The sequence below is a fragment of the Panthera pardus genome, unplaced genomic scaffold (genome assembly GCF_024362965.1).
Source record: "Panthera pardus isolate Hobbes unplaced genomic scaffold, ASM2436296v1 HiC_scaffold_10, whole genome shotgun sequence".
Taxonomy (NCBI): domain Eukaryota; kingdom Metazoa; phylum Chordata; class Mammalia; order Carnivora; family Felidae; genus Panthera; species Panthera pardus.
In genome coordinates this window covers 55,956,788-55,975,490 of record NW_026526655.1, presented here as the reverse complement: position 1 = coordinate 55,975,490, position 18,703 = coordinate 55,956,788, and the positions used below count along the sequence as shown (strand labels likewise).

General features: G+C 37.5%; 1 protein-coding gene and 1 pseudogene across 2 annotated transcripts in view; one reads left to right on the top strand and one right to left on the bottom strand.

The window, feature by feature from the left end:
• Positions 1 to 438: 438 nt before the first annotated feature.
• On the bottom strand, positions 439 to 605 carry LOC128772831 (U4 spliceosomal RNA; annotated as a pseudogene).
• A 4,347-nt stretch (positions 606 to 4,952) lies between these two features.
• Positions 4,953 to 18,703, top strand: part of AGPS (alkylglycerone phosphate synthase) — a 148,639-nt gene continuing 134,888 nt past the window's right edge. The window contains exon 1 of one of the 2 annotated variants that reach the window (XM_053907421.1): positions 4,953 to 5,314. In XM_053907421.1, coding sequence (XP_053763396.1) covers positions 4,962 to 5,314 — 353 coding nt within the window. In that variant the 5' untranslated portion in view covers positions 4,953 to 4,961. The remainder of the gene's footprint in view (positions 5,315 to 18,703) is intronic. The other variant, XM_019460473.2, reaches the window with a different exon arrangement.

The window sequence follows — 18,703 nt, the reverse complement described above, 5'->3', positions numbered from 1 at the left end:
AATTTTGACATGTCTAATATATAGTTTTAAAGTACAGAAAGCAAAGATTAGCAGCAGAAGGATAATTAGATAAATCCATAATAATGGTGGAAGATTTTAACATACTTCAATAACTGATAAAAATAAGTAGACAAAATACCAGTTAGAATATCAAAGATTTGAACAATACAAATGATTAGGTCAAATTTGTATTTGGGAAACAAGTACCCCAAAACAAGAGCAAATACAAATCATTCTTTTCAAAGACAAATAAAAACTACTTGAAACAAAATAATAATGAAAATACTGTTATGAAAACATGAATGAAATTAATTACTTAGAGAAAAATTCATAGCTCTAAACACATATATATCTGAAAACATACAAAAAAGGTGAAAAATCAAGGAGTAGGGCATTCATTTCAAGAAATTTAAAAAATAAAAGGTGGAGGATAGGAAACAAGAAGGAATATTTGCAGAAATTAATGAAAGAGAAAGCATACATATGATAGGATCAACAAAGTCAAAAGTTGGCCCCTTAAAAAAGTATTGGGAAAAATTTTCAATGAGCAATAATCACACCGTGGATAAACTTCATTGGCTACAATGCTGCCACCGTGTAAAGTTGGTTCTTTAAAAAGGTAATAAAACTGATAACTGTCTGGCAAACTGATAAAAAAAAAAGAGTAGAATAACTAATGTTGGGAATGAAAAGTGGGACATTACTAAAGATCTTACAGCCATTAAAATGGTAATAGGACATTCTATAAAAACTTTATGTCAATACCTTTGAAAAAGTAAATGAAGCAGATAATTTCCTACAAAAACACTGTCAAAAACTGAAACAAGTAGAACCAGAAAATATGAATAACATTAAACTATTTAGTCTATAAATAAAAACCTTCCCATAAAGAAAGCTCTAGGTTCAGACCATTTCTTTGGTGAATTCTAATGAACATTTAAGAAAAATAATGACCAATTTTACACAAACTCTTCCTGAGACTTATAAAACAAAGGAGCCTGGTTTCACGAGGCCAGCAAAAGCTGACCTGTTCCTATTAGAAGAATAATAGACCAACCTTACTATATACAAAATTTCAACAAAATTGTATTCAGTATTCAGTAATATATAAAAAGGGCTATACTTCATGACTAGATTGGACTTATGCTAGCACTGCAAGGTTGGTTGACAGTGGAAACCTATCCATGTAATTTACTATACTAACAGAATAAAAGAGAAAAATCATTTGATCATCTCAACAGATGCAGAAAAAAACGTCTGACAAAACTCAATATCCATCCATGATAAAAACTCGCAACAAACTAGGATTTGAAAAGGAATTCCTTAATCTGCTAAAAGGTTAAAAAGAAAAAAAAGAAAAACCAGCAACCCACTTTGAACAATAGTGAAATGTTGAGAGATTTTCCTTTGAAATGAGGAACAAGATAAGGATGCTACTTTCACAACTTCTATTCAACATTGTACTTGAGGTCCTAATCAGCTGGTGTAAGGCAAGACAAAGAAATATAAGGTATGACGATTGGAAATAAATCAACTATTGTCATTAACAAATGATATAATCTTATGTAGAAGATCTAAAAGAATATATGATAGTTAAGACAGTGTGATACTAGCATAAGATAAATACATCAATGGAATAAAATACAGAGCCCAGAAATAGACTAATGTTATATGGACATCTGACTTATGACAAAGATGGTTAATGTAGAACACTTTTCAACAAGTGGTGCTAAACCAGTTGGCTACTCATATGGAGTATGAAACCTGATCTCTACCTCATAAATAAAAATCAATTCCAGGTAAACTATAGGCATAAATGTGAAAGGAAAAATAATAAGGCTTCTAAAAGGCAACTTTGGAGATGTATCTTCATTACACATTCACAAACAATGATATCCAAATGGTCAACAAACATATAGAAAACACCCTTGATCTCATTAGTAATCAGAAAGATGTAAATCAGAACCACAATTAAGATAATACTATATAATAGCTAAAACTATACTGACAAGAGTATATAGTAGAAAATGGCAATTCTCATATGCTGCTGTGGTAGATTTTGTACAATCTCTTTGGAATACAGTTGTCATTTCATTATCTATTAAACAAATGTATACTTGGTGACCTAGTAATACTACTCTTAAATGGATACTTAACAGAAATTCTTCTACATGTTCACCTAGAGACATATGCAAAAGTGTTCATAGCAACCTTATTCACAATAGTCCCAAACTGGAAACATCTTGAATGTCCATTAATTATAAACTCTGGTATATATATTTAAAGGAATACTATGTGGCAAAGAAAATGAATGCACTACAACTACACACAATGTGGATGAATATTACAAACAGAATGTTGAGTGAAAGAAACCAGACACAAGAGAACATACCGTAAGATTATACAAATTCAAAAAACAAGTAAGGGATGTATGCTTAATTGTTAGAACCATAAGAAAAACAAGGAAATGTATATTATAAAATTCAGGATGGTGCCTACCTCTGGCAGGTAGGGAGGGTAAAGAGATTGAGAGAGGGCATAACAGGGATTTCCAGGATACTGGAAAAGTTGTTTCTTGAACTAGATGGAAGTTACATGGGTGATCAATCTGTGATAATTTATGCTTTGGTTCACTTGTCTGTTATATTTTATAATAAAAATGTATAAAATGCAAGAATTCCTTAATTTGGGGATAACTTAGCAGCTCTGTAGGGAAGTAATGGGAATCAGTGCAGTAAAGAAATATGGTGCATGTTTCAGATGCTAATCTGTCCTATTTAGACTTTTTTTCTTCCTCATATTGGAAGAGATGTCATAAATGCAAATATAAGTCATTCCATTTAAAATTCCTCATGTTCTTGGGTTCACCATGCTCATGTGGTCTGCTCTCCATTGGGATCCATGTTATTAAGGACTAAGTCAGGACTCAGAAGGAACAGGTGTGTTGAGATGGCCCTCCTGAATGTTATACTCACTGAAGTTTTGCTTTATGTGGGAATCACAAACATCTCAATGGACCACACTTCATGTGAAGCATTCCTTCCTTAAAATAAATTTCAAGACACTCTGCTTGGCCTTTGCTCTTGTAAGGAGAGGGGGTGGGGGTGGGGTAGGAAATACTTCACCAAGGTCACCCACATCACACTTATTTCATCCAACAGTATAATATAGTGCCCCCCCCCCCACATATATCCCAACTCCTAATCAGCCTGGTTATGCCATGTAGATGAGGCATTGACTTACATACTTTCCATCTCATAGCACATAGTAATGAATTAGGTACATAATAGGCTCTTAACAAACGCTGTTACTGCCTGTATTTCATTACTGTATACATATTTGAAAAAAAAAATCAGTTTTTCCACTGGTATATAATTTTGATTTACATCAACCTTTTCATCACCCAGGAGAAAAGGCTTTTCGTTATTCTGTTGATATGTGCAAAATTTATAAATTTTGCCTCCTGAGAGTTGGTGAGAAGCATATTCATATTTTAATTTGGACAACACTGAAGAAGTCAGTTAACTACTCACTAGTGTTAGGCTAAGCTCTCTGGGAGTCAAGCAAAAATTAATAGACCAGTCTCATTCTAAAACAATTCTGAGAAAGTTGTTGCTTATAATAGCATTTTGGCAAGAAAAATATGAATTTTGCGATTGCAAGCAAATGTGCTAGTTGGTATTTCAACGCTGTTCTAGTAACATCTAAAAAAGGTGTAAGAAGCTTGAGGATTAAAGTGGCTAAACTCTCAGACTTCAGGAGGCTTTCTCTTTCAGGCACTCAGCAATTTACTCCTCCTTTCTGTTTTCTTAGCTCCTAATCCAATCTGAAATAGCCAATGGAGAAAAGTAGCAGCTACACAAGAGTGGGGCTCAGTGATTCTAGAGCTAGACTGGATATTTAATGCTGAACTATCTCTTAAGATCTGGAAAGCTGGCATTCAAATCAAGTCCTTCTCATTGTTGCCTGAATTTTTCAGAACTATTAAATAGTTCTTTTGTATTAGTCAAATTAACTCCTGGAATGTCTTTCATAGAGTCTGTGTTATAAAGGTGATTATTTGGAAAGAAGGTGACTTTATTGGGCTTGGAAAGCTTATGACAACCCTTTTTCTTACCGTTCCCAAGACTCATTTTTGAACTGCACATTATGCAATAAGGTATTTTATTTCTATGGGTAGGTCTTTAAGGTGCCTTATAAAAAGTCTACCTAATCCACTGGCTGAAGATGGTTGTGGAGCATTGCCTTTTGAGATCCTCCTATTTTCACCAAGTGCCATTCTCCATAAAGTTAATTTGTAGGCAAGCGAGAAGTTCTAAGAACAACTGTTAGGTAATTCTATCTGTAGCCATAAAAAACTTTGCTTCCAATAAGGTAAATAAGGGAGTAGCATTCAGTAATGAAAGAGAATCTCCGTTGCAACTCAGCTTTACGCCCTCAGGCAAGTTCATGTCTCTGAGCCTCAGTTTTTTCAACTGTAAAATGGAAATTACATGAGAATCTCCAGGCGCGAAGTAGGCGATGAGAAAATGATAGCTATTTTCTCAAATGGTTACAGACAACGAGTCAGTTTCAAGTTATTTTAGTGACGCTGCTGGGAGGGGAACATAGGGGAGCAGCAGGAGCTCCTTCAGGAAAAGGATGGCCCTGCTTAAGTTGTCGGGTCCAGCAGCACCCTGGTCCTAGGCGTCTGCCCCAGAAACCTACTCCAGAGGCCAAGGGGACACCCAACGACACCACCCAGGGTATCTGGACACCTCGCGGACACTTGTGGTTGGGATTTTGGTCCAGCCCAGCTAAGTCTGAGCCAATCCGGGTGCAGCTCAAACTCACCTGCTTGGCAGGTGCTCGCCGTCCCAGGCGTGACCGCGGAGGGCGGGCGGATGTGGTGGGCGGGAGCAGAGAATGTGAAGCTCCCGGCGCATGGCACCCGCCGCCCAGTCGCCGCGGTGGCTGCCGGGATGCGCCGCAGCGAATGGTCGCGCCGGGCCGCCGCTCTAACTGACCTTTCACCCGCGCCCAGCGGTCCCGGGCGGCGGCACAAGGCGGAAGCCATGGCGGAGGCGGCGGCTGCAGCTGGCGGGACGGGCGTGGGCACAGGCTGCTGTTCTGCAGCGGACCGGGACCGAGACCCGGACCCGGATCGAGACCGTGCCAGGCGGAGGCTCCGGGTTCTCTCCGGTCATCTGCTGGGCCGGCCCCAGGAGGCTGTGAGTACCAATGAGTGCAAAGCGCGGAGAGCCGCGTCGGCGGCCACGGCGGCTCCCACTGCCACTCCCGCCGCGCAGGAGTCGGGCACCATCCCCAAGAAACGGTGAGTAGCGGCTCTGTGGCGCTGGTTGGCGGCCGGGGACCAGGCCAGGCCTGTGCTGCGGGAGGACATGGGCAAGGTGGAAAGGGAAGTGACACGGGTGGGAGAAAGGCACCCTGTTCGCTGAAAGTGAAGACCCATCTCTGGAGGGAGTGGACGAGACCCTGGACCCTGGCAGGAAGGGGGAGGGATGGAATGGTGGGTTTTGGTCACTATTTGAGAATAACAAATATGAAGAACTCTCACTGGGGAAGACTTTAAGGAGACCATTTTTCTTGGATTCTTATTGAATGCTAGGAATTCATTATCTTGAATTAATACTTGGGAGATAAGGTCTTCCATTGGATAGAAAGGATTCTATTATGATCTTCCAAGATTTGAGTTTGTACTAGATGATGAATCTCTTCTAATTTACGCAAGTCTCGATGCGGTGCGGGGAGAAGTGATGGTTTTTAGAAGGTGCTGACCGGTTTGCAAGGGGCAGGTTTCCACTTGCTCAGGGGCATGGTCTTTGAGTTTGAGGGAAGAAAGGGATGGGTAAGAAGCAAAAGACTTGACACTAGTTAATGATTCTGCTTGTTCAGGGGCATGGTCTTTGACTTTGATGAGGGAAAGGGATGGGTAAGAAACAAAAAACTTGACACTAGTTACTGATTTAGGCGGTGGTGCTAGCTACTGAGCTCTGGTGTAACTAGAAGCTGAAAGACCCTTGCCTGCGGATGAGGATGTTTTTAGGAGATCTTGACTTCCTGTTTTTTGGAGAAATCTTAAGTGCTGATTGAAGCTACTAGGAAAAACTTTTCTGAGATGTGGCTTTGTCAGGTGGATGAACTTCGAGAGTGAAAAAAAGTGTTGCTGATGTTTAATGTGTTCTGTCAATGTGCCAGAAACCATGTTAAGTCAGTTATTTCTTTTACTCCTTTCCAAAGTCTGAGGTAGGTGCAGTTATCTACAGATGAAGAAATAAAACAGATTTAGAAGCCTGCTGCAGATGTACAGGTTAGAATTCCAAAGCACATCATATTAACTTTAGGGCTAAGTTCTTAACCTTCACTATTTATGGTGAATTCATTCACTAATTCCACATTCATGAGCCCTTCCTCTGCTACATGCAAAATACAGTATTTATTTAAGGAACTAATAGCCTGTGATAAGATATTTAGCTGATAACCATAGCAAATGGTCAGTTAACCCAGTTTTAGGTATGTATTTGTAAAGGGGAGGGGGCTTCCCAGAGTAAGAATTGAGTAAATCTTGAAGTTTGGGTTAGGAGTAACCTGCCAAAGGAGAAAAGTGTTCTTGGGAGAAAAATAGTGTGTTCACAGGTAAAGCAGTGAAAGACAGATTAGAGAACTGTTGGGAGTTCAGTATGGTAGGACGGGGTGAGAATGATAGAGGAAGAGGGCTGGTGGCCAGTCTTGTTTGCAGGATTTTATGTGGGGAAAACTTGAATGCATTTACATTTTAGAAAGGTCACATTGGGGGCTGAATTGAAGAAGGTTAAGCAGTTTAGCATGTAATATCTGGAAAGGAAGACCTGAGTTTGAATTTCCACTACATAATTCCAGTTGCATGACATTGGACAAATCACTTCACCTTTCTTAGAGCATCAGTCCTTTGTGAAAATGAGGACAGTAATTCCTGTTTTGCACTATTGCTGTGAGAATTCAAAAATACAGAGTTAAGTGATCAAGTGCTTAGTGCACTGCCGGTTATATAACCCTTCACCAAATGAAATGGTAGATGCAATTTTCATGAAGTCCAAAGACAAGGAGACAAATTAGGAGACTATTATTCTGATGAGAATTACTGTGATTCTGAACTAAGGCATAATATTGGGAGTAGGCAAGCCTGTTAAAAAAATTTTAGGACGTAAGTTTTTTATAACTTGGTTACTGAATAGTGGGGGAAGGGAGGAATCAAGGATCCCATCCTGGCATCAGGCTTCACTTGATGTATTAGCCGTCATTGGTTTTAAAACTTTTTTCTTCCTAAATGGCTTCATGTATGTAACAATGGCTTCCTTTGTATGTTTCTGTACATTGATATGATGTTCACATTCTTAGAACTAAGTAGGTAGGTCAGGTGTTCCTCATAGTTGGATTTAGGGGCCTTGGTCTGCAGCAGTCAGAGAAAAATAGTAGTGTTTATAAGGCACACTGGCCTAACATGAGGGTTCCCATGGCTAAAGGTGACTGGTCTGTGACTACTCCTTAGAAGACACACCTGTAACCTCTTGTTGGCATAGGTTTGGTTCAGACTTAGGTGTGGCTAGTGGTAAAATCTAGTCCTGTATAACTGTTCTGAAGTTTGACTCAATATATGAGGGAACATAAAAACTTTCATTAAATGGAACATCAAAAGCTCCCTCGAAGAGTGATCTACTTAATGTATTGTTAATGGGGAACCAAGGTCTCCCTTCTACTCCCTCCTGCTTAGGTGGGCCTCAGTTTGCCAGCAGCAAAGCTGAGTCTAAAGGGAAGATAAATGGAGCAAAGAGCCAGCATGTAAATCTAATAAAGTATGAGTGTGACTGTATGTCACTTATTTTGAAAGCATTTGGTGATGTTATTTGTGTAACTCCTTCTCTCTGATTACCTTAGATGATGTCCTTGGTTGTAATTCTTCTATCTTATGACTGGTTGCCATCATGGAATTGGATGAGTGACTTCTTGAAACTTCATGTTTTCATTTCCTTTACAGGATACTCATGCATATGTTAATTTATTTAATGTTTATATAATACTTGCTTTATGACAAGTATTGTCCTAGACACTGAAAGTAGAGAGATGAATAATAATCCTTGGCCTCAAAGAATTCACAATAGTAAGGGAGATACACATTCTAGTACATTTTGAATAGAGCTGCTATAAATACAGGTACAGATATAACACAAAGGAAAGGAAGAGCAACTATCCATGGGGTCAGGGGAAGCTTTCTGGAGACGGTTTTAAAATACGGTTGATAGTATAGCAGGTTGATTGGATGGTGAAGAGAATTCCAAGCAAAAGGAATAGCATATGGCAAAGCAAGGGGCATGAAAGTGCGTATTGTATTTAGGTAACTAAACAATTCATATTGTAGAGGTGGGATTGAAGTAAACAGCGGAAGGCGCTGGCAGGTCATGGAAGACTTGGCCTGTAGGTCATCAGTCAGTTAATTCATTCACGTATTCACTCATGTGTGAATATTTCAGTGCTTACTGTGCAACATAGCAGTGAACAAAAACTCTGCCCGTATGGACTTATATTTTAGTTGGAGCAGGGATAGCAAAACAAACAAGTAATATGGTATGTCAGATGGTGATAAATGTAATGAAGAAAAATGAAGCAGCGAAGGGGGTTTAGGTAATGGCAAACCCTTGAGGCAGTTAAGCTGGGAAGAGATTCAACTAGATTGGGTTTGGGTTTGCATCCAGCTGCAGTATTAAGAATGGATTGAAGAAAGATAAGGATGTACATAGGAAGACCAGTTAGGGAGCCGTTGTAGCAGTACAGATGAGAAATAATGAAGTATTAAACTGAGATGGTGGCCGTGAGAATAGAGAAGGGAGGATGGATCTGAGTTTTGGAAATTAGTGCATCAGGGGATACTTAACATTATGTGACTATATGCCAGGGGAATTTGGAGACCGAAGATCTCCAATGAAGAGATCTTCGATCTTTCCGATGAAGATCGAAAAGGGATGATAAGAGTCCTGACAAATGTGGATATTTAAGATCGCAACCTGTTGTACTTGTCACATTAGTCTCCTGCGAGTTGGTTCTGATTGCTTCTATCTGGGAACATATACGCTTATTATTTGAAATTACTGAGCAGAGTTTTGAGAGTGATGGTTTACTTTTGGACCTTCTGTTTTTAAGTGCACGCTACTCCATGAACAAATTCTTTTTGGTCTTGTTACTGGATGCAGTTTTAGATTCTTAAAAATCATTGTAAATACCAATTAAGTGTGTGACATTTTTATGCCTTGGTTTTGGATTTTTTCAGTTTTTAAAAAAGCTATTGTAATGCTACGAAAAAGAGAAGAAAAAATCCCTTGTGACATCCGTTTGTCCTCACTGTTAACGGCTTTCCCAGTTGTGGTTTGGGTTAGTCAGAACTGTTGGCAATTTTTACAGAGGTTATAAATTCTTCTGTTCAGATCAAAAGAAGATCTGATTAAGAATGCTACTAATTGTTTAATTTACTTATACTGCCATTTATAAACACAGTTGTTTAAAAAATAATGTATTATTTAACATCTACCAGAAGCCTTGGTAGGTGCTTTCCAGAAGGAAAAAGGCTGAGTTAACCTCTTCTAAATGTTTCCTAAGAACATTTTGTCATGCCAGGTTTCAACCTTTTGTGATTAAAGAGATCATGATCAAATACAGTGTCATATAGTTAAGGCATTAGTTTATATTGTACTTAATGAATTATAAAATATTGATCCTATCAAAATGCAATTCATAATTTAAGAAAATGTAATGCATGGTTTAAAAAATAGACCAACCTATTTCCTTCTGTGAGTGAATTTTGCTGTTTGATTTGTAGGAGAAAACAATGTTGAGAATAAAAGAGAAACTTCTCTTAGGCAGCAAGTATAATTTTGGGATAGACCACATTTTCTGCAAATAGATTTCTTTATGTCAGGAAGTTACTTAGTATAAAGCCACCTACCCCAGTCACTTAATAAAAATATCTAGAAATAAAATAAGTGATCTATTTTTAGGCTGCAGAGAAATGGAGTGCTCTTGTAGTCAGAGGAGATATTTTATGGAACACTTTAAAAGCAAGTACTAAGCAAATATTACTCCTGTCAATTTTGTTTTCTTATTATTAAGAAGAGAATTTCTGTTGTTGGACAGATTAGTATGTTAATTCAACTCTAAACCCAAACAAAGTATCCTGAGTAGAGTTTATTCTTTTGACATAAAGTACTAATCACACTCCCCTCATTAGTACTCTATTTATTTGTTGGGCTTTAGGAGTCATATTTAATTATGTCACTGTCTCACATCCAAATTCAGAATCTGTTGAGAAGACACAGAATATAGATAGATGGAGGTAAAAATGTCAGCTTTATTACAAATAAAGCTGGCTGAAGAATGTGGCTTAGATTTGAAGTACTTAATAATTACCCTGAATTGGATAGACTCAGTGACAGGTAGTGCTGAACCACAGAAGGCCTCCCCTGGGAGGGCAGAGCCAGCTCCAGTAAGCCTTATGCATGGCCCTGATAGAGACTGGAGTATAACCACTCTATAGATGGATTCTAAGGAGAGAGAAAAGGCTGATTCCAGGTACTTGGTGCCTGTTCTCAGAAGTTACTAATGAAGTAAATCACTCCTCCCATGGGAAGGGATGACTGTGTGATGGTTGGGGAGAGGTGGCCAACCTGAAGTCCCTCCAGATTGGAAACTGGATGTCAGAGAATGGAGGTATTGCTGGTATATTTTTGGAGAAATTAAGGGAAAGGGCTGAAAACTTTGTAGTAGGTAAAAAGTCTTCTACCTCTATCATTTGCATGTTTCATCCCCATTGTCTAACGTCCTCCAGGAGAGCAAATCAGGCTTTCTAGGCCCCTTATTTCCTTGCTATCTACTATGTACTCTAGCTACACCCCGGAATTATTGCTATTCCTGGGACATGCCATTCCTTTCCCCTCTTCTTTCTTTGATATGTTAGTGTTCGGAAAGTATAGTGTACATGGCACTGATAGTCCTGGGATAATTTGGGGTGGTTCATGATTACAATCTCACTTGGATAGTTATAAGTGTTTGTATACATACTCACTTTTTCAAAACTTTATTGAACTATTATATAATTTATTAAAAAAGTAAATGTGAAAATCGTAAGTTTTCAGCTTTCCACAAAGTGAACACATCCATCTTATCAGTATTTGGATTAAGAAACTGCATTACCATTCCCCAAAATACTTCTTCACGTGCCTTTCCAATGCCTCCTCCCACCAGGATAACCACTCCCTTGACTGAAGTTTATATTTGCTTGTTTTGAGCTTCATAGTAATGGGATCATGCAGTGTGTATTCTTTTGTGTATGTCTTCTTTCCCTCATCATCATATTTGTAATACTCATCCATGTTACGTGTAGTTGTATTTTTTTCATCCTTCTTGCAGAATAGTATTTCATTGGGTGGATATATACCACAGTTTATCCATTCTGTTAAGGATGAACATTTAGGTGGTTGCTAGTTTTAGGTCTGAACAGTTATTTATTGATTTTAATATGGAGTGCATATCTAACTAGTATTTTTATAGATATTGCTGTACAGAAATAGGCTAAAATAATTAAAATAGCATTTAGTATATAATATGTTCAATTTTCTTAAGTATTTCCCTTGTCTGAGGTAATAGAATGCTTCTAGGTACTAAATCATTCATGTAAACATTAAATTGACTTTTTAAATACCATGACGTGTAAGTCTTTGCAGTGTTCAAATATTATTTATGAACTTACAAGATTTCAGCTTAGGGGCACCTGGGTGGCTCAGTCGGTAAAGCGTCCAGTTCTTTTTTTTTTTTTTTTTTTAACGTTTATTTATTTTTGAGACAGAGAGAGACAGAGCATGAACGGGGGAGGGTCAGAGAGAGAGGGAGACACAGAATCCGAAATAGGCTCCAGGCTCTGAGCGGTCAGCACAGAGCCTGACGCGGGGCTCGAACTCACAGACCGCGAGATCATGACCTGAGCTGAAGTTGGCCGCCCAACCGACTGAGCCACCCAGGCGCCCCAAGCGTCCCGTTCTTGATTTCAGCTCAGGTCATGATCTCATGGTTCATGAGTTTGAGTCCTGTGTCAGGCCCTGTGCTGATCGTGCAGAGCCTTCTTGGGATTCTCTCTCTGCCCCTCCCCTGCTTGTGTTCTCTCTTTTTCTCTTAAATAAATAAACTTAAAAAAAAAAAAAAGATTTCAGCTTAAAATCACAAGCCTAAATCTGTAACTTAGTTACACATTTTAAATTTGTTACAAGCCAGTCATAAGACAGATCCTCTTAAATTTTGTAAGTATATAAAAGATCAATTTTTGTATAGCTTTCTTAAAACAAAAACATTAACATCTGACTTTGATTTCCTTCTTAAGAATTTGTATATTTAATTCTAGATCTTTTTATAGTTGAAATATGTGTACTCATTAAGGAAGTCTGCTACCATTCTAGCTTAACTGCAGTTACTTTTGACAAGGAGTTTTGCTTCTTGGATGAGATTTGGAGCTCTGGGTATCTTATCACTCACTAAGAAAACTATTGTATTGCATGTAGTATTTGCCCTTGATGGCATATCTGAATTTACTAACCAGAGATTTGAGCCAAGATGCTGACCAAATTCTTGTCGGCAACTTCATTGGGCCTCTCCAAACTCTATTTTTAGTTGCCATATCAGTGACCTCATACCATCAACTGGGGAGTGTTCATGTATTCCAGGACCTTGTAATCAAATAATATGAATAATTTCATTTGTTATATTCACAGTTTACAATCCCTACTCAGATTATTTATGTGGTTGGTTTTGCATTTCTTCATCCTGAACTTTCCAGGAATTCAGAATCAGGAATATTAAAATGACACTCACTTGAATTCTATTGTGTCAACTCAAAGTTTATAAATCAGCACTGCACTAGAGCTTTCTGTGATGATGGAAATCTTCTGTAAACTGCTGTCCAGTATTGGTAGCTACCAACCACATGTGGCCATTAAGCACTTAAAATACGGCCATTTTGACCAAGTAGCTGAATTTTAAATTTTATTACATTTTAATTAAATTTAAATAGGCACATGTGACTAGTTATATATACCATGTTGAATAGCACAGCTGTAGATTGAAATCTAACTCATTATCTGCCCTTTCTCATTTCCAAATGAAGTTACTTTTCTGAGTTTTCTTACTTCTCTTAGTGTTGGTATTAGTCCCATGGTCACATTCTTCAGCCCTTGCTCTTGAACTTCTTTTCATTTTTTTCTTTGAAGATAGAACTCCCTTTTGAATTAGTTTGTTCAAGTAATTAATTCTGTAGTTACTTTGTTTCCGTTTATACTTATCTCATCTGATCTTCACAACCACTCATTTTACAGATTAGTAACTGAAGTTCATAGATGTTTGCCAGAAAATAGTCACTTGCTAGCTAGCTGGTTAGTAAGTGGCAGAACCTAGATTTGAATCTAGATCTATTATCTCAAGTCTAGAGCTTTTTCCTTGATACTGTGCTGATATCACCAATCCTGGTCATTTTTTCTTCGCAATCTTTCTCACATACATTTTGTGCATTAAACAAATTTTTATTGGCTGCTGTATTCAAGGTGCTTTGGCTACTTCAGTTAACAAAATGAACAAAGATCCCTTCTCTCATAGAGCTTACATTCTAATGGGTGAAACGGATAATTAACTACCCATAATAAATAAGTCAATTATTAAGTGTTAGAAAATGATAAATGCTATGGAAAAAAGACAAAGAACAGTAAAGAAGTAGGGTTCACATTTTAAGTAGAATATTACTGGAAAACATGACATTTAAACAAATATTTGAAGATGAGTGTTGAGCTGTATGGATATCTAGTGGATGAGCATTCCAGGCACAGGGATAGTGTGTGCAAATACCTGAAGGGGAGGTACATGTTTGTTGTGTTAGGAGAGTGGCAAGTGTAGCTGGAGTCAATTCATAATCCCCCCCCCCCAGCTCCACAGTTTAAACTGTGTACCTTTGAAATCTCAGCTTCTCATTCACCTGTCTCATGTTTTAATTAAGGTCTCTTATCCATGCTACATTTTCTAGCTTCCACAACTTTTCTTTTGCCACTCTCTGGAAGATCCTTGCTTGTTTGACACCAGGCTTCAGGGTTTGTGTGTTTTGGGGATCTTTTATTTTTATTTTTAAATAGTTTTTTCTTAATGCTTATTTATTTGAGAGAGAGTGCAGGTAGGGGAGGGGCAGAAAGAGAGGGAGACAGAGAATCCAAAGCAAGTTCTGTACTGTCAACACAGAGCCTGACACAGGGCTTGAACTCACGAACTGTGAGATCATGACCCGAGCCCAAATCAGACACGTGAGCAATTGAACCTCCAAGGAGCCCCTCTCTTATTTTTGAGAAGAGGTGATATTGGGCTATTGTCTGTTGCCTCTTCCCCATGATTTCTCATATTATGAATTGTAACTCTAAAATCATTAAGTTTCATGCAATATAGTATCTAGGCCTGGAGACTTTAATTCATTTAAATCAGCTAGATACCCTCTTGGCATCTTCTCTCCTGTTTGAAACTTCATCTACCCAAGTTTGTTGGCAATTTATTCAGTGTTTTCTATGTGCTAAGCACTGGGGAGGATTAGCACATAGTTTTTGCCTTATGAGACTTGTAGGTCTACTAAGGAAGACTGATTTGTCTTCTGTTACTGCAGGGTGCTAAGTGCTATAGCAGAGGCATGGGAGGGGAATGAAGACTGGTACAGCAGTGGAAGGGCATTGTCATTTCAAAGAAACATAGATGAGAAGGGTTGAGGAGTACTGTTCTATGTTACGATGCTATGTGAAAATTCTTAAACCTCAAGGTAAAAACATTGATGAGAGCATTTGGATGAGAACTGAATCAGATGATTATAATAAGAGAATGTGGACAATAAAATTTTGGCTGTAGTGATGATGGGGACCTTCAGCTACCTGGATAGCTTTTAAAAGTCTTACTCTGGTAGCAGGATATCTGGCAGTTATTTTACCATTAAAAAAAAAAAAAAGGGAGGATAAATAATTGATGCTGAAATGTTATACATTTTTATTGAAGAAAAAACAGAAAATAATAATAAAAATGAAGATTTACATCAAAAGTAATTAAGAGGTAACCACTACAGCATCTTGGCATCTTTTAGATATGCTGTAATGATGTGTTGAAACTACCATTTTTCACTATCTTGTGAATAACTTTCTATGTCAAGAAATATTAATGGGCAACCTCATCTTTAGTGACTGCATGATATGTAGGTACTACAAGTTCAATCAGTACATTATCACTTTTAATTGTTTCCAGTCTTTCCCTATTATAAAGAATACTATGATAAACTTTTTACAGTTAAAAGCCTAAAAATTTCCTTAAGGCATATGTTTAAAAAGGGCTTAATGAATTAAAGAGCATACTGGAATACATTATTCATTCATCTCAGTGGGCAGAGGCAGAAATAAAGGACAGCTGCTTGTTTGTATTTAATTTTGACCAAGAATAAAGAAATGGAAATTATTGGAATCCCAGGAGAAAGACTGCTATCATGTTTGAGCAGATTTATGTCTTACAATTTAGGAACGCATCTTTCCTATAATTCATATAAAAGGGAATGAGGTGTTTTGGCCTGAGCTGTTAAGGGGAAACCAAGACATGACCACAGAGAGCCTAGGAAATATTGCTTAACTTTGCCTGGGCCTTGGAGGTGATCAGGGGAGAGAGCTGAGGCGGCTGGCTTAGATGTGCCAGTTCAAACCACTTACTGTTAAAAGTAGATACTGTACACTGCGTGCTTGTTCAGATGTTTTGTGCTGTTTGGTCATATCTTTCTACATGATGTGATGTACCTTGAGGATTATAATGTGAGTAGTTTTCTTTTTCTAACATACTATTTTGAAAAAAATTTAAACATTACAAAGTTCAATTTTATAATAAACAATTTCATACCCACCACCTAGATTCTACTGTTAGCACCTTGCTATACTTGCTTATCACCTATCTGTCCATTAATTCGTCCTTTTCTCCATTCTATATTGTTCTGTCTTATTTTTGGTGCATTTTATGTTTTTATTTTTTAAGTGTTTATTTATTTTGAGGGAGAGAATCTCAAGCAGATCCACGCAGAGCCTAACACGGGGCTCTGTGCACAACCATGAGATCATGACCTGAGCTGATATCGAGAGTCGGGCGTTCCAACAGACTGAGCCTTTTTGATGCATTTTAAAGAAAATTAATAGCTTCATTTTTGAAGTAAAATCTCCTGTATTAGCTTTCACTACTATTAGGGGAACTTTTAAGTTAATACCTCTAACTCTTCAGTCTCCATTTTCACATTTTCAATTATTTGGACATTTTTATCTGGGAATGTCTTGGTGTTTTGACATGATGGTAATCTCTTCTTGAAGTAAAAATTTAAAAATCTATATTTTTGAAGTAAAAGGTTCTACTTTTGTTCTTATATATTGGTCTTGCTTTCCAGATAGTATTTTGTTTGCTGTGTCTTCACAAAATATTTGTAGCTTCACAACATAATTATTAGACTGCTAGTCTGATTTTGGTTTTATTTCCAAGTTCTTACCTGCCATCTGCTACTATTTTCAGAAAGTACATTCTAGTTTGCTATGCCTATGTTTAGATTTTATACAAATGGTAACCTTTCTTAAGAATGAATTCTTGTTAGAATGTGTGTTAATTAGGACTTTTGTTTATAAGTATTAATTAATTTGAGCTTAGTGAAAACAGGGGGAATTTAAGAGTACAGGGGCACCAAAGAACTCCAGGGCAGGAGTGGAGCTTGGCCTCAGGATGAAATTAGAACTAAAAACCAGAAAGCCGTCAGGTTTCTTGCTAGCATCACTTCTTGCTAGTGTCTGCTGCATGTTTCTTTAAGCAGACAAGCCTTTTTGGCTCTTCTGTCCAAATGGTAAAATATGGCAACCCCACTCCTCCAGGATGTTCAACCAGTAGCAATGAATAGTTGAACCCTCTTGTTCCCAACAACTGGGGCACATGCCTACATTGTTCTAATCAGCTGTTGCTTGGAAAGGAGTGGTGGTGATCTTAGTACAAAAATAGCTGCCCAGGCAGTTAAATGAGCTGAACTAACTCTGGTTATCATGCTTTGAAAAATGTCACAGCCAGATCATCTGCTCATCTTTTTTGATGCTTCCTTCCCCAGAATCTTACTCCATGAGTTATCCTTTTGCTTTCCCCTTGTGTCATCAGTTTTTTTTTTCCTTTTCCTAGTTGATGAATATTTTTTAAATTAAAGTATAATTAACACAGTGTTATATTAGTTTCAGGTGTACAACATGATGATTCAATTCTGTACATTATTCAGTGCTCATCAAGATAAATATAAGCTTAAGCCCCTTTATTTTATCCATGCCTCTGCACACCTCCCCTCTGGGAACTACCAGTTTGTCCTTTGTATTTAAGAGTCTGTTTTTGTTTGTTTGTCTCCTTTTTCTTTTGTTTGTTCATTTTATTTCTTAAATTCCACATATGAGTGAAATCATATGGTAGTTGTCTTTCTCTGGTTTATTTCACTTAGCATTTTACCTTCTAGGTCCATCCATGTTGTTGCAAATAGCAAGATCTCATTCTTTTTTATGGCTGAGTAATATTCCATTGTAATAATATACCACATCTTCTTTACCCATTTATTTGTCGATGGACACTTGGGTTACTTCCATATCTTGGCTATTGTAAATAATACTTAAGTAAACGGGGGTGCATATATCTTTTAGAATTAGTGTTTTTGTTTCTTTAGGTTAATACACAGTAGTAGAATTACTGGATCATATGGAAATTCTATTTTAAAATTTTTGAAGACTCTGCATGCTGTTTTTCAAAGTGTGTGCTGCACCAATTTGCATTCCCACCAGCAGTGCTCGAGGGTTCCTTTTCTGCCACATCCTTGCCAACACTGATTATTCTTGGTATTAATTGATTAATTCTTGGTATTTTGATTTTAGTTATTCTGACAGGTGTAAGGTGATATTTCATTGTGGTTTTGATTTGCATTTCCCTGATGATTAGTGATGATGAGCATGTTTTCATGTCTGTTTGCCATCTGTATGTCTTTGAAAAAATACTTATTCAGGTACACTGGCCATTTTTTAATTGGATTATTTGGGGCGGTGGGTTGATGTTGAATTGTATAAGTTCTTTATATATTTTGGGTATTATTATTGGATATATTATTTGCAAATATCTTCAGTAGATGCCATTTTGTTTTGTTGATAGTGTCCTTTGCTGTGCAAAAGCTTTTTACTTTGATGTAGTCACAATAGTTTAATTTTGCTTTTTTTTTTCCTTTGCCTGAGGATATGTATCTACAAAAATGATTCTATAGCCAATGACAAAGAGATTACTGCCTATGTTTTCTTCTAGAAGTTTTATGGTTTCAGGTCAGAATTTTAGGTCTTTAATCCATTTTGGGTTTATTTTTGTGTATGGTGTAAGAAAGTGGTCCAGATTCATTCTTTCACATGTAGCTGTTCAGTTTTCCTAGCACCATTTGTTGAAGAGACTGTCTTTTCTTCACTGTATATTCTTGCCCTTTTGTCATAGATTAATTAACCATATATGCATGGATTTATTTCTGGGCTCTCTATTCTGTTGATCTGTATGTCTCTTTTTGTGCCAGTACCATAGTGTTTTGATTACTACAGCTTTGTAGTAT